The 26,461-nt window shown below is 41.5% G+C and overlaps 1 protein-coding gene across 5 annotated transcripts in view; it reads right to left on the bottom strand.

The window, feature by feature from the left end:
- Positions 1-25,057, bottom strand: part of akt3a (v-akt murine thymoma viral oncogene homolog 3a) — a 90,930-nt gene extending 65,873 nt beyond the window's left edge. The window contains exons 1-3 of one of the 5 annotated variants that reach the window (XM_037783313.1): positions 24,619-25,016; positions 16,537-16,695; positions 14,747-15,191 (exon numbers count right to left, since the gene is read on the bottom strand). In XM_037783313.1, the coding sequence (XP_037639241.1) occupies positions 14,747-14,792 (46 nt within the window). In that variant the 5' untranslated portion in view covers positions 14,793-15,191; positions 16,537-16,695; positions 24,619-25,016. Of the gene's footprint in view, positions 1-13,233; positions 13,348-14,746; positions 15,192-16,536; positions 16,696-24,618 lie in introns of all 5 variants that reach the window. The other 4 variants (XM_037783316.1, XM_037783315.1, XM_037783314.1 and 1 more) reach the window with 4 other exon arrangements.
- Between the last annotated feature and the right edge of the window lie 1,404 nt (positions 25,058-26,461).

Genomic DNA, 26,461 nt, shown 5'->3' with positions numbered 1-26,461 from the left:
ACTTAAACATAGAATCTGGTTTCAGAGCTGCTGCAGCCAATGGATCACCATGGAGCACATTCAGTTGCCTGTGGAATAGCGACAGATAGAAGCCAGTTGATGAGGAAATTGAGGAGGACAAAAAAAACCCGTGATTCATAGAGGTTCTGCCCTTAAACAACCTCCTTGTAACATTTGACTATGCTGTCCTATTCAGAAATTAGTATGTGTTAACATGTGCAACAATATATGAGCAGCAAGTGGGCTACACCAGGGACAATGAGATGATAAACCAATGTTTATAGGGGATTACAACTGCACGATTACAGCCAAAATGAAAATTATTTTGATCAATATTGAGATCACAATTACTATCATTGATTTTAGGGACAAAATATTTTGATTGCACTTTCACATTTAAATAAACAGGCTGCTTTCACTTCCACGTTGTGCTACATTCCTGCTCATGTACAAATCTTTGCATCTAAATAAGACTTAAAATAAGGTTCTTCTTCAACTGAATTCAGTGCATTTTATGTTTTGACGGTCAAAACGAGTAATATACAGTATGTTGCTCTTCTACTCTGGACTGCAGCTGCAAAACATTGAGGAAAGCTTTCACCGGCTGCCGCTGTAGAGTGTGCGCGCAGCGGCGTGACATCTCCCCAAAAGTGAAGCCAAAACAGCTCGATCGCCACCAGGTGGCTGGCTGTTAGTTTAGGAAGCACTTGATTTCATGTGCAGTGGAGATTTCCATGAGCGGAGTATGTATTTTAAACGTCAATATTGCAGTCGATTATGTTCATTTAATTGTGGGAAGCCAAAATCATGATCGCGATAAATATTCGATGAATTGTGCAGCCCTAACAGAAATCCATTGTAAATAATTGTTGTATTTGGGTTACAACAGTCAAAAAGTTTAATAAGCTTATTTTAAATGGTGATGTATAGTATATTAGTATATTACCAAAAAAAGAGATGAAGCATACATTTGATACAGTACAAACTGCAACAACATAATTCTCTGTTATTTGATTAATTATTACCGGCAGATGATATACAATATACAGTATGTGGTCCAAACTAGCCATGTCACAATACCAGAAATCTAGTAGTCGATACCAACACCAGGGAATTTCCACGATCCTCGATACCAAATTCGATACCATGGTAAAAAAAATAAATAAATAAAATAAATCCCATGTAATGTGTACATGTGTCTATATATATCCTCACATTGCAAGCAGTAGTTTAAATTCACTGACATGGTGACATCTCACTGGGTATAGGCTACCAGAGGTTGGACCAAGTCATTGTTTTGCAAGTCACAAGTAAGTCTCTAGTCTGTGACTTAAGTACCAACTCAGGTCTCGAGTCCAAAACAAGCCATATGCGCTCTTCATCAAACGTAACGTCACTTTAACAGCAGAGTAACTGGATCCAACTGGAGCTCAGTAACATAACGTTAGTTCTTCATGGTTTTCTCCTGAAACTTGATTGGATGCTGTCGGATTGGTTCAAACAAAGTGGATCTGGGGATTTAAGTGTAAGATTATCAAATACAAGTCCCAATAACATTCACCGGAAGAATGAAGAGTCCAGAGTTCAATAAAAAAAAAAAAACTTTTCAGAGATTTAGCAATAAACAACAAAAGATAGAAATTCCCTTTGTTCAGTTCAGTTTTTTTCCCCCTACGAGTGAATCCTCTTCTCGAACATAAAGGATCTCTGCATCTCTGGATCTCGCTGCTGCATGGCACTGTTGTGTGTGTGTGTGTGTGTGTGTGTGTGTGTGTGTGTGTGTGTGTGTCAAACTCCGATACAGAGAGCAGAGAACAGAAGCAGCCGCATTTGGCGCTTGACGGGTGTTCATTTCGGACCCTGCAGGCATCGTACGGTACCGTCGGTACTGTCAAAAACAAGTACCGTCACCGTTTTTAGAATTTTGGCATCGACTTGGTAGCGAAGTTCGTTCTCGTGACATCCCTAGTCCAGGCCCTGCTTGCACTAACAATTAGTATCGTCAATCAAGTAAACAGGTGATATGTAGCATGTGAGTATGTTTGAACGAAGGAAAATATTTGAAAATGTTTAATTCTGGATTTTGACATTGCTTTATAAAGTGGGGTGATGATGGATATAATCAAATAATGGTAACAATAATGATGATCTAGAAAAGTGTATATGTGTGAATGCATGTGCATGTTTCCATCCGCACTGTGATCAAATGTTTCAGGTCAGCACTTTGATGTTCCCGAGCTACAAACTAATCCCATTACTCAACCTCACCTCCCTTCATCTCTCCTCTCTTCCTCTGTCCAAGTTTTCCCTCTGCAGTGATCAGCACTCCATTCATTGATCCATCCATTCATTTATCCAAGACTGCCTCCCTCTACATTAGTTCATTCACTCACTCGCCCATTAATCCATCTCTCTGTTTGTATGGCCTCTACGGGGGTTGCTTCCTGCTGTATCACTTACCGCTGATCTTATTGACTGACTAAGTTTGCAAAGTTATACAGCGCCGCGCTATTTATCGATCTGTAAAATTTAAGGAAAGTTAAAAGCTGCAACGTTCAAAACAGCGAGCAGTAACTGCATTGGAAATGTATGACTGGGCCTATGCAAGGTAATAATGTGGAGTCAAAGTTATGCCGACATAGTTATAATGCAGTTTGCTGGCAAAAATGTGTTGCGTTTAATGCACGCTCAAATCAATTGTTGTCAATGTAGACGCACAGCTGTAGACGCACGGCTGGCGTGCTCAAAGGCGGGAGCAACGCGCAGCGGCTGTGCTCCGAGATATAAATAGTTCAACTTTTGGAACGCGGGAGCAGCACCGCATGTCATGTGACGAGGAACAACCAATCACAGCTGGCAGATATCTTTTCTTTCATCCGTAAATATCAATCTACGGTAAATATATAGAGGAGAAGTTTTAGTGTCATTTAATGCAGGGCTACCCAGAGCTTTTAAGATCTGTCTCACGGACTACTTTACTTGTTTCACCCTTTCCGTTCGAGAACGTCACAACATCCGGTTTAAAGGTCAGCCAACACTGACACAGACAAATTGAGTAGTAAAGCTACCGTGAGGTGATTTACAGTGCTGGAAATCCATCTTTGTTTTGTCTGTGTTTAGTTTAGTTTAGTCAGTGAGGCTTCCTGCTACATTACCGCAACTTCATCATCATCATCATCGTCATCGTAGCATGCAGGTTTGTGGTTGCTTAGTAACGGCAGGCGCGACAGGAGCGTTACCTTCCAAGCACATTGGAAAGAAAAAAGACCGGCACGGCTGGCATTTTCCAGGCATTTTTTTAGACGCAGCATGTGTTCGGCCCCTTAAACCCCTTCTCTGACGGGCTGTCAAAAGAACAAGAAAAAGGAATAGATAATAAAATGTAAATTGAGAGGCTGCTCATAGCTGTTGTACTTTGCTCTTAAGTTTTTATTCATCACATCCTCCAGTGCATGGAGCAAATATGCTGCCAGTAACCATGCAGAACACCAGAAGAGGACATTCTTCTCTGTTGCAACCTCCATTTGTGATTGCAACAGGTAAGATAAGAACGATAAGACAGTCTTGCGTGGTGCCGCTTCAATTTGGAGTTGAATTTTTAATTTCAAGGTTTGCTATCTCAATTTGTATTCAATAACTTTGCAAAACAAAAAATATCATATTCTGAATACAAAGATGACACACTCACTGCTGCCTGTCTGTGTATGTTACCCATCTGTCATCCATTCTGTGTCTGTACCTGCAAGTTGCAGGTCTCTTCTGTATGGGCAAGTTGTGTGCCTCTGTTCTGGCTGTATCTGTCACAAACTATCCGTCTCTCTGCCCGTCTTTCCTCTGCTGTTTGTCTGTAGGCTCTGCAGACTAGTCTGTCTGTTTGCGCTGTGCTGTCTGTCTGTCTATCTGTCTATCTGTCTGGCTGACTGCCATTCTCTGCAGTGTAGAGTGAGTCATTCTTAGGACAATGGAGACAGTTTGTAAAGCCACACTAGAGCGTACACTTCCTCCGGATGTGCAAGAGGATGCCATTCATAACAAAGCCCTGTACTGTCTGCCTGTCTGCTGTTGGCCCGGTATGTACATGCGAGTTTGAGAAACAGAGGGGATAAAATGAGAGTGCAGGGAGATGGAAGGGGATAGACGGAGAGGGAAAGAGAGTGTGAATTGCAATAAAAGGGGGTGAGTTGTGTTGACAGGCTTTACAGCAGAGGCAGGACAGAGGAGGAGGAAGAAGAGGAGGACGAGGAGGAGAGGAGAGTAGAAGGGCGACACAGCAGACAGTGGCGGCGGCAGCAGCAGCGGCGGCTGGTGATTGATATCAGGGATCTGGCACTGCCACCTGATCCAGCCAGCCAGCCAGCCTCCAGCAACACTGAACCCACTGAACTCACTGAGCCAAGATGGCTGCCTCACTGCACTGCACCCAATGAACCCCACAGCAGTCTAACGTTTACAGTATTGCCCACACTGTACGTTGTAAGAGTTGCAGTGATGGAGAGTACAGAGAAAAAGAGTGTAAAAAAAAAGGACAGGTGTGTTGCTTCGTATTTCAGCTCGACGTCTATCATACGATCATGCCGTGAAGTGGCAGGTTGGGACACACAAATGGATTTTCATAAACATTGAATATCTAATGGAGCCACTCCCTGACCGTCTCCATAGTGAAAGAGCCCATACTGATCAGAATTCTACATATTATGGATACGATTTATAAACAATGTAAAGATATAAGGAGCGAGAGCGGAACAGATCTCAAGATACGGAGCCACGGCAAGACTTGCAGAACATTTCAGTCAATGGGTCGGATGCAGCAATGGAATGTTAATACTGCATCATATCCCATACAAAATCATGTCAGCATGAATGTGACCACAGCCCTTACGAGTCCCCTGAATCTTTACCCAAAATGCAATCACAGAAATCAATAATAATAACTTCCATTTCAGAAAAACAAGACTCGGTCAAGTATACAGTATGTCTGGGCCCTGTGTGGTCAGTCTGTGAATTCGTGGCTAAGTTGTTACACATATAGTCAATGGTCATGTCTATATTGTTAAATCCAGCGGAACATGTCCACCAGGTCCGGCGGGGACACTAGGGGACGCGCTGCCCACTTAACTGGCCATTCAAGCTAGGGATGTTAATAATTAACCGTTTAACCGACATGAAGAATTTTAACCGCTTAACGCCATCGGTTAAACGCTTAAAAGAAATATTAATAATTAATTGAAAAGCTGCGCAAACCTCAGAGGAGGGGCTTGTCACTAAAAGTAGAAAAGCTGGTCCACCTTAACAGCTCACCTTAAGAAAGTCTGAGCCGGCGTTGCCTGATACAGGAAGTTGGACCCCCGTCTTTTGCTCACTTGAGCTGAGGAGTTGTAGCATTTATTCACCGACAAATAAACTGTTAACGCGCTGCTACGTCCACAGCTAGAACGCCACCGACAACCCCACACTCAACGCTGCCACACACACACGCACGGTCTGTCGGATACTCGCTAACGTTATGCCGCGCTGGCAGACTGTATGTATGTGACGATGGCGAGCACGAAACCACCATCAAAAAGTTCAGCCATGAAAGTAGCACAAACACACACATGGTTTGTCGGCCACTCATTGCGCCGGGCTGACACACAGCTGACAACCTGCTAAACTAAACTAAAAGTGCAGTGGAGAGTTAATGGGAGAGTTACTGGGGAGAGACACTACACGCAGCACCGTGGCTGCTACAGTAACGCTCCCGGTCGGGTGAACTGGGGACTCAGTTGTCTGTCATAATCTGCAGCTGTTGCACCGCTGCATGCGACGCACTTATCTTGTCGGTTAACGGTCAATAATTGGTTAATGAGGGTCGGTTATTGGTTAAAATAAAAATTCAAAATTAGCATCCCTAGCTCAAGCGGTGACGTACCCTATCGTGGAATGCACCTGATTGGTCCCTGGTTTTCTGCTCGCCATTTCAAACAGTAAAAACAACATGGCAGCCTGCTCGTAAACTTTCTGTTATTCCGTCTAAACAATCCACCAAAATCTACTTCTGAAAACATTTTAAGCGAGAAACAGGCGATGCCATTGCAGAACTAGACTAGCCTAGTTTGACACAGGCTTATTTGCATAAAGTTGAGGACTGTTCTCCGCCTTTTCATTTTCAAAAGAGCAACAGCCAATGAGGAAACTCCAACACATGGCTGACCAATCGTGGGACTTCGTCACTCACTCAGTGATAGACTTTTGTCTCTGTAGGGCTGGCCCTCTGCAATCCTTTCCCAGCTACTGAGATGATGGTTCTAATATCATTAGATGACTGTGTTTATGCTAGGTTATTTGTATGAGTATGGGCATGGCAGATTCAAATTTGATTATGGTCCTGTGTGAAGAGGGCTTTTTAACCTTCAATATCTATAAAGGGCCAAACAGTAAGTATAATATGTGTCATTCAAAACTGCGATATCAAAATTTGAATTTTGATCATGTAAGACTTTGTAAACTAGGAATTTTTCTTCAGTTCAAGAAAGAAACACTTGCACTTACTATCTCAATAAATGCAACTGCAGATTATAACGTCAATCCATTATCAAAGCATTGTGACTACACCACAAAGGCTTGGTAAGATTGACCTCCGCCAAAAGCCAAAGGCCTTGGGCCAAGGCGGTTATGTTTTCACCGGCGTTGGTCTATCTGTCTGTCTGTCTGTCTGTCTGTCTGTCTGTCTGTCTGTCTGTTAGCAGTATTACTCCAAAAGTTTGCGATGGATTTGAATGAAATTTTTTGGAGGGGTGGGGTGTGGCACAATGAACAATTCATCGGATTTTGGTGGCGATCCGGATCATGATCCGGATTCAGGAATCTTTTTACGGATTCCGTAACTGATGACGCGTTGATGACGCGTGACACAGCCTCCTTCCTTCTGAGAGCAGAGGGATACGTGTGTGGATGTGTGGCGAGACTCCGAGGTGCGGCGGGAGCTGCTTCCCGTCTGCGGTGAGAAAGAAAAAAACGGTAGATGACGGGATGAGAGACAACGTAGTGTGATGTTATACAGACACAGCAAGGCTGCTGAATGAGAGAGGCATCCGCCGATACACGGAAACACACCGTGTTAATAATAATCCGAACACCTCACGGTACCGCCAGCTGTGAGCTGTGATCTGTTTTTAAAGCCAGAAACATTGGCGCACCTTTTTCTTTAATATTTAAAATTTGGAATTGTAAAAGTGCAACATCCTCTTGACTTCATCTTATATGCAATTGCTAAAAGCCTCCTGGGAGACAATCATTGATCTTACATTATTTCAAAACCCAGTCAGTAATGAGACTTTCTCCACTTTGGCATAGCTGTATCTCAGCTGATTAGAAGCTCTGCAGAGAAACACCGGAGGACAGAAAAAGAGTCAAAGAATATATCATGATGTTCTCCCTGTCTCTCTCCTTCAGGGTTTCTCCTCCCTCCTCCCTCCTGGCCATCTGTTGTGCTGACTGCTGTGTGGGCTGATGCTGGTGGAGGTAACACTATCCTCGACTACAGTGGCTGACTGTGACCTCTGTGGCCTCACATGGGCTGACAGAAGGTAAACTCCTGGCCTGGGCGGAAATGAAGTGGAGTTCACTTCAGATTCAGATTTTTTTTTTTTTTTTTTTTTTTTTAAAGGTGCAATAAAACAGCTTTGTAACTTCTGAGAGCAACATTTGATTTTCACCCCAAAACATTTAACACAAGATGATGTCCGACCAAGGCTACACCTGTAGCTCAAAGTATGTCAAAGTATTTTTTTTAGGGCTGTTAAGTTAACGCGATATTAAGGCAAATTTGTTTTAACGCCAAGAATTTCTTTAACGCATTAATGCAACTTGTGTTTTATAGGTTGTAGCGGGCTCAGTTTTAAAGCTAGAGTGAAGACACTGGCATCATATGAAACTAAAAAAACCTAAGGAATCCATCGGTACCAACCATGTCATACTAGTTTGTCGTGGAGGAGGCAAACTAAAGCTTCAACTGAATGAAAATGGGTTCTATGGGTACCCACGAGTCTCCCCTTTTACAGACATGCCCACTTTATGATAATCACATGATGATTTGAGCATATTTTTTATGCTAAATGCGGTACCTGTGAGGGTTTCTGGACAATATTTGTCATTGTTTTGTGTTGTTAATTGATTTCCAATAATAAATATATACATACATTTGCATGAAGCAAGCATATTTGTCCACTACCATGTTGACAAGAGTATTAAATACTTGACAAATCTCCCTTTAAGCTACATTTTGAACGGATAAATAATGTGTGATTAATCATGATTAATGATGGACAATCACCCAATTAATCGCGATTAAATATTTGAATCGATTAACAGCCCTATTAAGAACAGAACGACATGTTTCTAAACATTGTTGCCTTTATATCACACTCTGGGACAGATTCTGGTACATCTATCCACTGTTCATTATTTCCAAAGATAAAGAAATGATGCAGCCCAAATGCAGTCCCATGATTTAATGAAAGGAGGAAGGAAATCATCGCTGTGGTAGTGAGCTAGTGAGTACTGAAAGGCTCGGTCATCTGAGAACATACTGTACTGTACTTTGAAAAGATGTTCCTGAGGTTTGCCTCTGTGTTCCGAAACGATGATTGGCTTGTGGTGATGAGCAAAAGTTTGAATTCATATTTTACTGTTTTATTTTATCACTCTTCTATGCTTTATGCTGTTTGTATCATCTGTGATGGTTTTGTGTTTTATCGGTTATCGATATTTCACAACATGTGAAACACTTTGTATTTTAAGTTCAACTGATTGATTGTGAGGAAAGCCTTCATTCCTTCTTTCTTCCTTTCTATTCTGTGTAATGTTTCCTATTGACAAGTCTTACATACACCTGAAGCTGGTGCTGCTGGACATGCTTATTGAAAACAATGCACATACATAGCACTGCCAGTGATCAGCATCCACTGACGTGTAAGTTGATGAGTCCACCAGTGTGTTACACTGTGCCATACACATTTAGGGCTGTGCAGTTGATCAAATTTCAATTTCAATTACAATTTTGGCTTCCACTGATTATGAAAACAAGATGATTGACATATAACGATTTCTGTGCCACATTCCATTTCACAATGACTAGGGCAAGAATCTGGCGCTACGATACGTATCATGATACTCGGGTAACGATTCAATATATCGCGATATATTGCGATACTGTAAGCAAGGCGATATGCTGCAAATTTTTTTAATTAGTTTTAGGAAAACTGTCATAGTGTAAAGAACACACACAAAAATAACAATTATACTGCATGCAAAAAACTGCATGTGATTATCATAAAGTGGGCATGTCTGTAAAGGGGAGATTCGTGGGTACCCATACAACCCATTTTCATTCACATATCTTAAGGTCAGAGGTGAAGGGACCCCTTCAAAAATCGGTATGCCAGTTTTTCCCCGCCAAAATTTAGCGTGATTCGTAGCGTTACTTGGCCTCCTTCTACAACATGGTTGGTACCAATGGGTTCCTTCGGTTTTTCTAGTTTCATATGTCATCAGTATCTTGCCCAACACATCCTCTGAAAGATCAAATAGCAGCCGGGTTTTTAAGAGGTTAATTAAAATTCAATACAGTGGAGAATCGATACAGTATCGCACAACATAACATTGCGATACTCTCCCCGGCGCTGGATGGCCTCCGTGGTGGTGCACCGTGACCAGCTCTAGGTTGGCTTGGAAAAGGCCCGATGAGAAGGTGGTGCTTTACAGCAACCGCCGCCAGAACTTCGCCGCTTAGCGCTCGCTGTGCCCTCTCTCCCCTATGGGGAGGGACGGGACCCCCCTGCTCCCGGTGTGCCTGTCAACCTGGGCGGACTGTTCTCAGTGCGTGGTCTGTAGCGATGTCGGTGACCCACCCCGACCCGTCCTGAAACACGGACCCCCGTCTCGTTTATCATGTTTTGTGGGTATGACTTTTTACGCCGTGTCATCACTTTTCATATCTATACAACCAGTGTGTTTATGATTAAATTGTTTTACTAGAGCACAAAGTTCTTCATAGATCTTAATGTTGCTCTCAAACTGCACCCTTGAAGCATTTAACTTTAAAATATAGGCTACAAAATGTTCTTTCTAAATGCATGACGTTTCCAAAGTCAATGAGTAATCATAAATGTTAAATAATCGCTATCTCAATATTGACCAAAATAATCCTTTTAATGATTTTTGCCATTATCAAGCAGCCCTCATGTTTAACCAATTATTCTAATGGATAGTGGCTTTTCGATCTACACAAAGAGATGCACACAGTCCCTTCATGAAACATGCAGAGAGGCAAGAATCCCCATGAGGGTGCACAAGCTTAAAGTTCATCACCAATACTTTGTGCTATGATGAATGGGGAAACACTTCTTTCAATCAATCAATCATTTCACTTTATTACCGGACCCATTAATCAGACCACAAACGATAGAGTCAAAAAATAAGTTAAAAGACTATAAAATAGACATTGACAAGTATTCAAAAACTACCATCATCACAATCAATTATCCAATTCTGGTCAAATAATGGTAAAATAGACTCCCACACCAACTCGCCACAACTGTGCAGCCATTTGTAGGACTCACATACATTTAGAAATAAGTAGGGCTGTCAATTGATTCAAATATTGAATTGCGATTAATCTCATGGGAGTTAATCGTGATTAATCACAAATTAATCATACATTTTTTATCTGTTCAAAATGTACCTTAAAGGGAGATTTGTCAAGTATTTAATACTCTTATCAACATGGGAGTGGACAAATATGCTGCTTAATGCAAATGTATGTATGTAACACAAAGCAATGACAAATATTGTCCAGAAACCCTCACAGGTACTGAATTTAGCATCAAAAATATGTTCAAATCATAACATGGCAAACTGCAGCCCAACAGGCAACAACAGCTGTCAGTGTGTCAGCGTGCTGACTTGACTATGACTTGCCCCAAACTGCATGTGATTATCATAAAGTGGGCATGTCTCTAAAGGGGAGACTCGTGGGTACCCATAGTACCCATTTTCATATCTTGAGGTCAGAGGTCATGGGACCCCTTTGAAAATGGCCATGCCAGTTTTTCCTCGCCAAAATTTAAAAAAAGTTTGCAGCGTTATTTAACCTCCTTTGCGACAAGCTAGTACGACATGGTTGGTACCGATGGATTCCTTAGGTGTTTTAGCTTCATATGATATACCAGTATCTTTACTTTAGCTTTAAAATTGGGCCCGCTATAACCTAAAAATTGCAAGTTGCGTTAATGCGTTAAAGAAATTTGTGGTGTTAAAACAAATTTGCGTTAACGCGTCATTATCATGTTAACTTTGATAGTCCTGCAAATAGGATTTCTTATCGCTTTCTGACATGTGGGTACATCTCTGCTGAAGAACAATCATTATACAATCTCATTGCAAACAACAGCATCATTAAAGCTTTACGCTGCTTTCACATCTAAACCATGCATGAGCTGTATCTTGTACAGTAAGTCCCGAACAGCCAGACCATCACATCAGTAGAGCACACGTGAAATTTATACACGATGGTTGCCCTCAATGCCCCGAGAATGAAATTTACGACAATGTTGACATAAATCTCATGTCATGCGTAGAGTCGTCTGTAAAATGATGACCAAGATATTTGACCCTGACTGCTTACTTTAAGAAAAACCTCTGCGTAAGTACAACAGGAAACATACAATCATCTTTGCAACTAATTATCATTAAATTACTTTTTTTTTCCGGCAACAAAATTGCACCATATTGGAAGCATATCCTTAACAGCTGTTGTAGACCTGAACTGCAGGAAGAAAATATATAACCAATTAATCTAACATCATATGATTAATTATGAGATTACCAAAAACACAACCTGTTTTAACAAGCACCTGTGTACCTGCATGCACAGAAAAGAATGGAGATTATACATTACTCCGACTTACCCCAGTACTAACATAATACACAAGAACTCAGTTATTTAGGCACTCCTCTGATGCTAGCTTGATTTAATCAAAACCTCTAAGAAGCACATGAACATCTCTCTTTCATACGGAGTTCTGTTACACTATTTTTCTCTGTTCTCTTCCCATCTATTTCACCAGTCTTTCTTTCTTCCACTCGTGAAGCTTCGCGGAAGTTTAGTCAGGAAGACTCTCTTTTCACGCTCTCATTCATTCACAAATCTCTCTGTGTCTCTCTGGCTTCTACTCTTTCAGCTGACTAAGGGCGTTCACTCTAAGTCAAGCCAACCGGATTGTGCCACGGTCTCCCTAAGCCAATCATATTGTTGCTATCAAACTTTAAATAAAAAAACTGTTCTTCTCTCTGCTGTCAGTTGTCGTTTTAGTGCGAACTGGCGCGACCCTCCTCTTCCCCATTCACCTGCAGTCTTCATCACATCCAGTGCCCAAGGTTCCTTCCACTGAGCTCATCAGAAGTCCCGCTCCACATCCCATCATTCAGATCTTCAGCAACTCTCTTTACCTCTTCACCACCACCAGCGTCTAGACTCCACTAACTAACTATCTAATTAACAAACAACCCCTCTAAATATAATTATGTCAGAATGGGGTCTAATCGCCAAAGACTCTCCACAATTCTACCTTCATTGTGCACCACGTAATAAATGTATTTGTTCACTGTAAATTAAGGATGGGTTCTGAAACCCGGTATTAAACGGGCACAGGTGCTAAATTATTAAAGACCGGAGTATTGATAAGCTCCGACGCTCGGTTCTTTTATCGATACTTTCTATTGTTTTGGTGTAATTTATTATCAAACTGCAGCGCGCATCTCCTCTGATCTTTCTGTCGGGGCTGAGCTCCTCCAATACAGATAGACAGACACGGCGTGAAGTCAGCGAACAGCAGAGCAGAGAGTTTTTTAAATAGTATATTAAAAAGCAATTATTTAGTTATGAAAAAGAACCGATAAGAGTATCAATAAAGAACCGAACCGATAAGGAGTATCAATAAGAGTAGTAGTATCGATAAATTCCTAACGATATACCCATCCCCGCTGAAAATGAAGTCTCTCCTGATTGAAATTCAGTCTTTTGGTGTCACCGTCTTCATGTCGCTCAGTTCAAAACAAAACAATGTGCATTATTTGGTGGAAGAGTTAGAAAGTACAGGGCCTTCCAGACAGTCAAAACACAACTAAATGTAATTTTAGTACAAAAGGTTGTGTGTGTGTGTGTGTGTGTGTGTGTGTGTGTAGAGGTTTCTCTACCTTTCTCGGCCTTTCTCGCTGTTCCGTTTCAGTAAAAAGCTGTCTAATGACTAAGACTGCAGTCTTTGCTGTATCACGACCTGGACAGTGAGTCAGCACCCCGACCCTGCTCCTCTCCACACACACATAAACACAGACAAAGATTTAGCATATGATGCAGACAAACATTCATATTCCTGACACAAACAACCCCCTCCCCTCCCCTTCCCCTACAACCTCTATCTCTACCTCTCTCTCACACACTGACGAACACTGGTGGTGGTGCTGCGTCGTGACTGGGGGCGATGTGTTCCTCTTAATATGCACAGACGACTGTCTGAGGATCACACTGGCATGCTGGCACACGGTACAGTAGGCAAAGACCCTCCCCTCTACTTCAGACTGTGTACTGTATGTGTGTGTGACATAGTGAGGGAGAGCATCCGCTCCAGGTAGTAAGGAGCGCTCTGTTGTCCAAGACGATCTTCTGCTGTGCCACAGCCTACATTACCCAGAAGTCTGCTGTCTGTTATGCATCCATGTCACTTCCTGTTCAACAGTTTGTGTTACACATTCCTAGACACCATCACATAGTCAGGGGGGGGGATGATGCTCATTGGCCTAAAAGTCTGGAAATCCCCCTTGTTCTATCCCTGAGGCTCTCTCGCTAAAACACACATTACACATTGACATACATTTGTGCCTGGAGGTATCAGCATCAGAGACACGACTCCGTGAAATTGTGGTTATGGGGGCAATGTTCAGAAAAGGAAAACACAAAGTCCTACAGTGCCTTACAGTCATCATGCTGTATATCAGTTTGACCCTGCTACAAATGACTTTTCACCTGTTGCAGCAACCACTCACTGAACATAAGTCATGCATGTCTGAGAACAGGGAAGTACTATCTTTGCTACATGCTCTGCAACTATTAGAATGCTTTTTTAACCATTTCCCATTTATTGTGTAGTGAACAGGATGTGTCAGTACCCCCCATCAACCCCATGTCATATGATTCTCAGTGACACCATTCTGAACTTAAGACAACTATGGTAAATAATACCAGAGAAACAGAACTAACTTGATTTCACAGACTACTAACCACACTGGCCTGAGAGAACACTATGCATCAGCAGTGTAACACGGGCCTGGTAGATGTTATTAACTGCACACACACACACACGCTTGTGAATACATGCACATACCCATGCACACACTCTTTTTCAGACAGAACCTGCTTGAAGCACATAGAGGCTTAACAAACAAACAGCCAGCCAAGCTTATAATAAAGAGACACATCCCTGTGGGGGGAAAACGCACACACGTATACACTCGTACACTAGATAATCAGACATCCATGTAATCACACACACACACACTCAAATCGCAAACACACACATCCTCCCACCGGCACATGTGGACAGGCACGGCCAGGCCCTCAGTCTAGACAAGAGGCAGAGAGGAAGAGGAAGAGAAAAAGAGGTAGAGGTGGAGAGGAGGGAAGTAGAGGAGGAGAGGTACTGGATGTACTTACCCCGTTTCTGGAGCCATCCCTCTCTAACGATGGTGACATCGCTCATGGTTCCTTCACGCCGAGTCTGATGCCGCTACACGCCTGCTCCACAGAGAGAGAGAGAGAGAGAGAGAGAGAGGGAGGAGGGGAGGAGAGGAGGAGAAGAGAGAAAGAGAGGGAGAGGAGGAGAGGAGGAGAGGAGGAGGAAGAGGGGGGGGGGGGCCGGCTCTCCCAGCCTCCGCGTCACTCTCCCTCCCTTCCTTTCCCGTTCACCCTCTCGTTCGCGCAGTCTCCCTCTCAGACACACAAACACGCGGCGTGTGTGTGTCGTTTCGTTTCCTGTTGTGGCTTATCTCCCTGCCTCCCTCCCTTCTTCTTCTTCTTCTTCTCCCCCTCCTCCTCCACCTCCTCCTCCTCCTCTCTCGTTCCCTCTCCAGACCTTCCTCCTCACCAGCAGTGACTCAGCCTGGAAGGAAGTGAAAGGAGAAAAAAGAAAAATAAAGAAAAAATAAGGCATGGATTTATTTTCCTCCCTCCTCTGCTGCTCCCCCCCTTCAAAGCCCTTTCATACAATCTGACAAGACAAACAACTAGTTATTGTGAGGACAAATGCTCCCCCCACCCAATCAAACACCCAGTTCCTCTTTCTATCACTAACACTCTCTCTGATAAACAGGATGAATAATTGCAGAGCTCTAGATGAAGCAATAACTGACCTTGATTGCCAAACAAATACCCCTGAGCTCTGCCTCTCATTCATTCACAGATCTTTTTATGAGCAGGTTGTGCTGTGTGCAAAAACCTACCTTTCTGTACTCGCTGTATTTCTGCATGTCAAATTATTTTGTGTGTGTGTGTGTGTAGGCTGGTTTGTCTATATGTGGGAGGTGGGAGAGCATCTCAGGACTGTGGAGTAGGGCTTGGCTATAAATAGCAACAACGGCAGTTAGGGATGCTCTCACACTCTCTTTCTCTCTGCCCAAATCTCTGCACCTCTCTGTCGTCTCACTCCCGCTCTCCCACCCCTCTCTCTCTGCATAGCTGCCGCGTTCACCTCAAATGCACCCTTACTACACTGTATTGCACAACGCGCAACAACACTACGCTGCTCGGCTTGAATGGAGATCAGCACTACGGCGGCTAGGCTAGCAGTCGTAGCCATCTAGCTGGAAATCAGTATTCAGATCAGCTACTGTCTGCACTGTTGCCGACACTTGGGGGGGGACTGCGGCGTCATAACGAAGGCTGGGAGAGACGCACACTCACACACCCTAGTAGGTGACACAGAGCTTTTTTTTTATGTTGAGGCAGCAGTATAGCGACCGATATGAAACCAGACGAACAAAGAGAGACTGGAACACCACGTAGACCCCCTTTACGCCTGACATTAAAATGCATTTTGGGTGATCGGATTGCAATCGGATAGTGCTTGACCATATGAAAATAAAAGGTGTAAACACACCCGAAATGCTTTGAGAACGGATTGTAATCCGATCGGCCAAACCATCTCCGGAGGTGATCAGGGACGCATTGAAACACATTGAACACAAGTGTAAAGGCAATTGTGTTCTCAATCCACATACAATAACTACGTGGACGTAAATACATAATGCTGGGAGCTCAAGAGCTTCGGTTGTAATAAACAGCGAATATTCAAAGCTTTGGCCGGGGGGGCTGGGCTCACCCTGCAGCGCACTCCCAGCGCTCCTCCGGTCACTGGACCGCTGTGATCAGAGAGCTCAACGCCACCGCTCTGTCTGTGCTAACCGTCTCCTCTGCTCATCCCTCTGTGTGTGCGAGTGTAGACGTACCTCAAAGTCATGTTTGCGGGCCTTCTCCCCCTAGACGTGTGTACGCACATTACGCACCGACTGTCCGGCAATGCCCGGCTGCAAGCCTTTGCGTAATGCAGCCTCCGCAGGCTTCTACTCAGCCCTTTCAGACAGAGCGATCCGATCTCAATGTGGACACTGGAGACACATATTAATACCAGGTGTAAATGTAATCAGGTTAAATCATATCTAGATACAATCTGCGATTTTAGTGTTGTTGAAGTTGAAGACTACGACCATGTTAGAATTAAAGATCCAGTGTGTAGGATCTAGGTGGTGAAGCAAGAGAGAGAGAGCAGCGGCGACAGGAGCGAGTAACGTTATCGACTCTGGCCCAAGCGGGAAAAGTGCATTTTGATAATTGATTAATTGATTAAGTCATTCAATAAATATAAAGATAATCTAAACATACATTGTTTCCTCCTTCTCATAATGTGAGGATTTGTTGTGTTTCTAAGTTTTACATGATTGGAAATTGAATCTCCTTGGGCTTTAGACTGTTGGTTGGACAAAAATCTTGGGCTCTGGGAAATTGTGAACTTAACATTTTAAAAATTAATCACAAAAATAAATCAACAGGTAATTGTTAGTTGCACCCTTACTAGTACCTATAAAAGATGTTCACTCCTCTTGGACTTTTGGATGGTTTATTATTTATCTCCTCAATTTGTTTTTGGTACTGACCAAAATGTCTCTGAAATGTCTACATAGTATCAAAACTACAGCGAGCTGCCATCAAATGTCTGATCAGACTCTTAATATTGCTTATTCAGAGTTCCTGATGCATATCAAAACTATACCCATTTTATACAGTTCTTCTTATACGTCTGCTTGTGTTTAGACCGGAGCATATTTGAGAACTTTTTTGTTGAATTAAAAAAACAGTTGTATAGAAACAATGTTTATACTTATCAAACTAAGGTAAAAGTATTGCTGCTCTGTAACGAAACTTATTAGCACTGACTTACAAGAAAATTGGAATGATACCCAGCTCTGGTAATTACAACCAAGGGGATCGAATCCTTTTTATAGGCACTGTACTGTACTGTACTGTTCTGTTCTGTTCTGGATTAAGCGTTAAGACTACGGTGTAATTTAATGAAGCTTCAGTTAGCTTTAACCTTAATCTGGACAAGCATGGCGAGAGAGACAAGAGGAGAGGAGACGAGACGAGACAAGAGGAAACAAGAGGAGAAGACATGAGCAGAATGTCCAGACAGTGGCAACCCCTTGTCACCAGGGCAGCTGTTGCTATGGAGATATGCACTGCCATGATGAACCAACCATGCCAGGGGAAGCACCTGCCAGACAACATTTATTTCATGATATTTCATTCCAGAGGCAACAAACAAGACCAAGAAAATGATAGGGAGATAGTGAGAAAAGAAACTCTGAATTACAGGAAATGTAGACAGACACAGAGGGCAGGGACCAGACAGTCAGCTACCCCACCATTGCACCGTCTAGAGATCTATTAAGTGACACTGGCAAGTGGAAAAAACTAAAACAATCAAAACACAGCTCTGACACATTAAGCATGACCAGAACTATGCTGTTTATATTTTACAAGCTATTGTTACACTGCTACGCTCATCCTTGGTCTCAGCTAGTAAAACAGTGGTAAAAAAGGAGCAAAACATTGAGTAATGGCTGAAACATTAAGCTCTTTCCCTCATCTTGAAAGACCACACTGGTGGTCTGCATATTTTAGACCTCAACAACTTCCAACCATTGTCCAAGGGGAGGTTGCTAAATCTTTTCATTAATTTCCTCGGTGCCCACAAACTCTTGAATAAACCAACTGCTGCATTATTGCATATTAATATAAGTTTGACGTGCAATAAATAGCAGAATTAGTATTCGTGAACTGAGACCTAGGAGGTAGAGAATCATTCAATCTCTAAACCTATGGTATGATTTTGAAAGCAGCTGAACATATTATATAAAATGGGCTTAAATAATGATTCTCAAGCTGGGGCCCGGGGACCCCCAGGGGTCCGTGGCACTCTGTCAGGGGTCCGCGAAATAATTTGCTATAAATTATAAAATTGTGCTGTATCATTGAAAAGTACATATGTGCCAATAAAACAAGCATACTGTGTCCATTATTCCCAACCACGTTAGCTTTGGGCCGATAAAACCTGATATGATTGTGACACATCACGCCAATCTGTCATGAATCCGTCACTTTGCTCAGGGTGCAACGAACCCTTCCTGCTGTTGCTTAGCTTAGCTTAGCTTATTAATAATTTACGTGGAGAAATATTTCAGTCTGTCCATATCGTCAAGTGACGCAAAGTCCAAACTAGCTTAATTGAGAAAATATGACGACAGTTAATTTGAGCGTCAGAGACGGGAGACCAGAATGCGTCATGTGTCTTCAGCTGCTAGCTAAAAGACACATGACGGCCAAGCTAAAGTGACATCTGATTACAAAGCACCTGGAATATCAGGGCAAAACAAAGTAGTGTTAACGTGATTCAAATTGAAATGTGTTTATGTTTATCACTATCAAACAGGTCTGAAGTATTTAGGTTGAAAAATTAATTTGCTTTATCGGTGTTACGATTATGAGGGGGGTCGTTGGAAAATTCTCTCCCCTTTAAGGGGTCCTTGGCCCCAAAAAGTTTGAGAACCGCTGGGCTTAAACATGCTAAATTGGTGTGGCTCTTTCATACAAATTGTGTAAAGAGAGGACAACACTACACTACAGTATAATATCCGTAGATACGTTTGTGTTGCTACCGCCTTCCTGATCTCACCTCACCCCTCCTCACCCCAAACTGTGGCCTCACACAAACCCCGGCTGACATCAGCAGCAGTGAGCCCACAATCTTCTTCCTGAAAAGAAAGCCAGTTTTTGGCAGGACATCGAGTGTTACACTCTGCTAACACAGGATGTGTTTTGGCCATCTAATGCGGGTCTGACGAACAAAATCACTTCTATTTTAATCAATATAGCTGACCACACAGGCCGCGGAAGAGCTTGCGTTTCACAAGCACTTTACACGCTTAGGAATCAAGTCTAATTTCTTCCGTTTCATGCAAGAAAATACAGTAATTGTGTATTGGGCTGTGAGTGCTGTCAAAACGCAGGTGAGCACGCAGTTGCTGAACGCATCCCTTGTATACACTGATGTAGACAGAAGCTACCGTTGCTGACATGCTGCTTTCACTACGTAGAATGCAACTGAAATGATTGGTCAATTAATTAATTAGTCAACTATTTTGCATTTCACTTTTTAATAGCGGTGGGAAAAAAAATTATTCACCTATGTATGGCGATTTTCTTTTTTTATGATTTTGAAATTGATTTTTTAATCGATATATTTGCTTCATTTGAGTCTATGCGGAGGTAGAAGGAAGTTACCACTTTTATTGTTGTAGTCTGAGTAACGTGACGTCATATCTGTTCCAAATCTCAAAAGCAAAACAGACCGCAGCCAGCTGAGACAAGAAAGTAGAAAACGGCGGAGGGTCTGCGTGGATACGACCTGTTATCGTATTGCGGTAACGTGCGGTCAAGCCAGCCATCACTCGCATCTCCGTGGTCAAATCAGCCAACGCTACAACTGTAGAGCACCCATATACTGACATACACACGTAGGCAAAATTGTTGGTACCCTTCCATTAAAGAAAGAAAAACCCACAATGGTCACTGAAATAACTTGAAACGGACAAAAGTAATAATAAATAAAAATTTACTGAAAATTAACTAATGAAAATCAGTCATTGCTTTTGAATTATGGTTCAACAGAATCATTTTAAAAAACAAACTAATGAAACTGGCTTGGACAAAAATGATGGTACCCATAACCTAATATTTTGTTTCACAACCTTTTGAGGCAATCACTGCAATCAAGCGATTTCTGTAACTCTCAATGAGACTTTTGCACCTGTCTACAGGTATGTTGGCCCACTCCTCGTGAGCAAACTGCTCCATCTGTCTCAGGTTTGAAGGGTGCCTTCTCCAGACTGCATGTTTCAGCTCCTTCCACAGATGTTCAATAGGATTTAGATCAGGGCTCATAGAAGGTCACTTCAGAATAGTCCAATGTTTTGTTCTTAGCCATTCTTGGGTGTTTTTAGCTGTGTTTTGGGTCATTATCCTGTTGGAGGACCCATGACCTGCAACTGAGACCAAGCTTTCTGACACTGGGCAGCACATTTCGCTCCAGAATGCCTTGATAGTCTTGAGATTTCATTGTACCCTGCACATATTCAAGACACCCTGTGCCAGATGCAACAAAGCAACCCCATAACATAACCGAGCCTCCTCCATGTTTCACATTAGGTACAGTGTTCTTTTCTTTGGATGCTTCATCTCTTCGTCTGTGAACATAGAGCTGATGTGACTTGCCAAAAAGCTCCAGTTTTGTCTCATCTGTCCAAAGGACATTCTCCCAGAAGCTTTGTGGCTTGTCAATATGCATTTTGGCAAATTCCAGTCTCACTTTTTTATGATTTAGTGTCCTCCTGGGTCGTCTTCCACTAAGTCCACTTTGGCTCAAACAGTGACGGATGGTGCGATCTGACAATGATGTACCTTGACCTTGGAGTTCACCTCTAATCTCTTTGGAAGTTGTTCTGGGCTCTTTGCTTACCATTCGTATTATCCGTCTCTTCAATTTGTCATCAATTTTCCTCTTGCGGCCACGTCCAGGGAGGTTGGCTACAGTCCCGTGGACCTTAAACTTCTGAATAATATGTGCAACTGTAGTCACAGGAACATCAAGCTGCTTGGAGATGGTCTTATAGCCTTTACCTTCAACATGCTTGTCTATTCCTGAGACAACTCTCTCCTTAGCTTTCTGTGGTCCATGTTCAGTGTGGTACACACCATGATACCAAACAGCACAGTGACTACTTTTCACCCTTTAAATAGGCAGACTGACTGATTACAAGTTTGAAGATACCTGTGATGCTATTTACAGGACACACCTTAGTTTTATATGTCCCTATGGTCAAATTATTTTCAATCTTTTCTAGGGGTACTATCATTTTTGTCCAGGCCAGTTTCATTAGTTTGTTTTTTAAAATGATTCTGTTGAACCAAAATTCAAAAACAATGTCTGATTTTCATTAGTTAATTTTCAGTAAATTTTTATTTATTATTAATTTTGTCAGTTTCAAGTTATTTCAGTGACCATTTTGGGTTTTTCTTTCTTTAATGGAAGGGTACCAACAATTTTGCCTACGTGTGTATATGTTAAATGCATTCAAACGGCCCCGATGGAGCTGACCATGGATGTATAAAGAGAACGGAGCTGACTGGAGAGCTGGAGATGGACTTGTTAAGGTGTTAACAAAGGGAACCATATATACAAAATACATATATGGAAATAAGATTAATTGGATTATATTCACCAGAAGTATAAAACATTACATGTCCCTTATAAATTAAAAGAAATTACAACTAATTGGTGAGGTCAAATACTTAGATTTTTGGGTTGCTGGAAAAAGTTTAACACAATAATGCCTGACAATTACTGATATATTTGACTTCAGGACATCTCTGACTACACACATGCTGAAAATCAAACATTTTGTACTGTATTAAGTTAGATATTTTCCTATTAAAAACCCTAGAAGTGTATGATTCAACTTTTCCCATGGTCTAGTGTTAAAAATGTTAACAGAAATCGCAATAAATCGTAATATCGAATCATAATTCCTGTATAATCGCAAAACTTAAAAATCGCAATACACATCGAATCGGCACCCAAGTATTGTGATAGTATTGAATCAGGAGATAAGTGTATCGTTCCAGCCCTAGTTTTTAAGCAAAGATACTGTGATAAAGTATACTGTTACCAGCTTCTAAAATTTGAGTATTTTCTGTTTTTTTCTCTTTTAAATCATTTGATCACACAATTTGAATATCTTTGGGTTTTGGACTGTTGGTCGGACAAAACAACACATCTAAATCCGTCAACTTGCATTATTCCCAATTGTTTAACATTTGATAGATTGAGAATATAATCGACAGATTAATTGATAATGAAAATAATCGTTAATTATGTAAGAGAAAGTGTATCTCAGACGTGTAGTACATATAAGAGGAAAATAAAACAGACGAGGTGTAGAGCATAATATGTCTTCCTTACTTACCCAATGAAAAATATTACCTTTGTAAACGTGAAACATCACATGTATGGCTGGGTATCATTTGAAATCTTTCGATACTTGTGATAGGAATTATCTGATCAAAGAACAAGTATACAAGATTACGAAACTGACTAAATATTCAATGCCAACAGTTTTAAATACTGAAACAGAATTCAGGAAGTCTTGCTGGATAATTTGTCCTCAAGTGGTGCAGACAACCATAGAAAAAAAACTAAGACACCTAGGTGAAAACATTTATAGTGATTTTATTTTATGAGCATAGGCAATAAAACAGACCGTGTATCAACTCTGGGTCTTCATCAACCTCTGACAAACAACTAATCAGATTATATACCAGCAGTGGGTTGCATTCAGAATGCCTATGGCTCAGAAAATAAAATCATTATATATTTTTTGTGTTTGCTGTCAAACTGAGCACACATGGGTCACGTGCAGGTTAAGATTTTATCGTCTTGCTATGCTATGCCCACGGAGAAAATTGCGAGTTACCGCAAAGTCACAAACTATGCAGATTTAGACTATCAATTTGGTGTGGAGAGGAGGTTGTGTTGCTCTGGCTCTATCTGTTTGGCGACGCCAGGAAGCTGCTTGACATCCTCCTGGATCAACCTTCTCACATATGTTCACATTATATGTAATAATTTTTGTCATATGGATTGTCTATGTTGTATTTTCATTATGTTGTTACTCTGTACACATGACATCTATTGCACAAAAGTCCATCCTGGAAGGGGGATCCCTCCTCTGTTGCTCTTCCTGAGGTTTCTTCCATTTTTTCCCAGTTAAAAGTTTTTTTTGGGGGGAGTTTTTCCTTATCCAATGAGAGGGTCGCACTGTAAAGGACAGAGGGTGTCGTATCCTGTACAGATTGTAAAGCCCCCGGAGGCAAATTTGTGATTTGTGATTTTGGGCTATACAAATAAAATTGACTTGACTGGACTAGAGGGAATATGATGGAAACTACCACAAAGAAAAGGAGGAGCAGCTGCAACAAAGACTGTGAAACTACTTATAACTATTTATTAGCTGGTGGAAGGCGATTCTCTGAGTTGTTTCTGAAATTTGCCAGTTATTTTTCAATTTCATACAGGGGGGAATACGATGTGAAGCGACAGTTCATGCGAGTCTCGCTCAATTAGAGATGTGCCGATCTATGGATGCATTCGGGCAAAGCATAGAGATGTTACAAGATAAGGGGCAGAATAGAAATGTTTATTATTTAAGTGAGATAGACATTTTATCAAAATGTATCTGGTCACCCTATGCAGCAGCAGGAGCAGCAGAAACACCATCCCCATCATTATCATCAAATATATATCATACTCTGCCATGAGTGTGACACACCCTATTAATCACTAGTAATCACAAATGTGGCCACTTGTGCAGTCATAAATAAAGCCAGGCCTATAGTTCAGTCTCTATCTACCACAGCTACTGTATATAAAAATCAACATGATACACAATCACCTCAAACTATTATGAATGTAATTTTAGTGAATCTACATAGCTGTTGGCATGAATGCGTGTACGTGTAAATGTGATTGATCCAGCTGTAACCAGCTGCTACAGAGTAGACCATGAATGAGCAGCAGCAGCACTGCATCATCTACGTCACGCTGCTCCCTGGCTGTCAAAGTGACGCATGTTGCATGATGCAGCATGGCACAAAACCACATCAATGTCAAACATAACCATCATTTCTAAATAACAACACACATATTTATATTACAGGACGGCAGACAGACTGTGCAACTCCTCAACCGTGACATTAGTTAGCACTATAAGCACCTTCAGCAAGTGACCCGTCAGACCCGGTACCGCCCCCACCTCGCTACCGGTATCACGGCTCAAACACACAGTATTAAGTGTATGTGACGTTCACGGTCACTCCAGTGCTGCTAGCTGACAGTATAGTACTAACAGTGTTGTTACCTGTAGCGGCAGGTGCGGTGCTGTTCCCGGGCACCTGCTGGTCATTAACCACCCCGGGTTATCTCTCTCCGGAGTGAGAAACGGAACTGCCAGCTAAGCTAAACCGTCAAAGTGCTAGCTAGTCAACCGTCGTTGTCAAGGTTACGAGCCGGGGCAGGAATAACGAGGTTAACGTTACACATCAAACGGAAGCTCCCGTTAACCGTTAACTGCAGCCAACGGTTGTTTGGACTCTCAGGAAAACTCGTGACGTCATCCGGAGGAACGGCAAACCCCCTTTTCTCTCACGCACAGGCGCGCACACAAACACACACACACACCTTACACTTGCACACACCCACACATCCTACCGTCTCGCCTCGTCCGCCCGTTTTCGGTGTTGCAGCTCGGAGTGTGCTTCTCCTCTCTCATCATCCCATTCCAACATCCCGTGTGTCTCTGCCGGCTAATAAGCCAACTATCGCGAGAATCATCAGCCGGTGTTCAGGCTGTTGATGTGTGAGAGCTGGACGGGAAGAGGCCTGGGTCACTGGTTCAGGGTGTGTTAGTTACTTTAGTTACTTTACAAATTAAAATGTTTCCATCCAAACAGTGGTGGAAGTATTCAGATCTTGTTCGTCAGTAAAAGTATTAATACCACAGTGTAGAAATACTGTTACAATTAAAAGCCCTGCATTACAAATTGTACTTGAATAAAAGTACAAAATGATTATCATACACACACATGCACATACAATCTCATATAACCCAGGGGTCAGCAACCTTTACTATCAAAAGAGCCATTTTAGGCAAGAAAAAAAAAATCTGTCTCAAGCCGCAAAACATTATACAGCTTATACAACGCGTATAGTCTACTGTAAGTCTAATGCAGTGAGGGCCAAAGTGCAAATGTACGAAAAAAAATCAGAGATTTCAAAAATAAAGTAATAATATTACAAAAAAAATCGTAATATTACAAGAATAAAGTCATAACTTTACGAGAAAAAAAGCTGTAGTATAACGAGAATAAAGTCATAACTTTACGAGAAAAAAGAAAATAACACATAAAATTACTACTTTATAATATTATGACTTTATTCTCATAATACTACGACTTTTTTCCACGTAAACCTTTATGTAAGACTTTATGTTTGTAATATTATGACTTTATTCTTGAAATCTCAGATTTATTTTTTTCCTCAATGTGGCCCTAATAATCCGTCGACCTACAACAATGATAAATAAAAATGAAAATGTAAACAAAAAAACAGTTATTCATTTCCACTAATTTTTAAAAAAAAATCCACAGGGAGCCACTGGAGAGGGGCTAAAGAGCCACATGTGGCTCCGGAGCCGCAGGTTGCAGACAAAAGCTAAAAAGCAAAAGCTATTTATATGTAATTTATATATGTATATATATAGATCTATATATATATATAGATCTATATATATACATATATAAATATGTATATATATATATCTATATACATATAGATATAGATATAGATATAGATAGATATAATATTAATAATCTGAAGTGCAAAGTAACTAGAAAGTTATCAAATAAATCATAAAATAATGAAGTAAAGTGTACAATATATGCCTCTGAAATATAGTGGTGTAGAGTGGCATACTCAAGTAAAGTACCTCAAAATTGTACTTAAGTACAGCACTTTCCAACACTGCATAACAATCATATGAAGAGCTTATAATAAAACATGATATTTTGTTATTAATTAAACTACCCCGCAGTATATAGGCCTACAAGTAGCTACAGCTGAAACGATTAGTCGATTCATCAGTTAGTCGATTGACAGAAAATTATTCTGCAACTATTTTGATCAAGCACAGGTGCTATTAAACA

The sequence above is a fragment of the Sebastes umbrosus genome, chromosome 10 (genome assembly GCF_015220745.1).
Source record: "Sebastes umbrosus isolate fSebUmb1 chromosome 10, fSebUmb1.pri, whole genome shotgun sequence".
Lineage (NCBI taxonomy): Eukaryota > Metazoa > Chordata > Actinopteri > Perciformes > Sebastidae > Sebastes > Sebastes umbrosus.
This window is presented reverse-complemented; position numbering and strand designations above follow the sequence as displayed.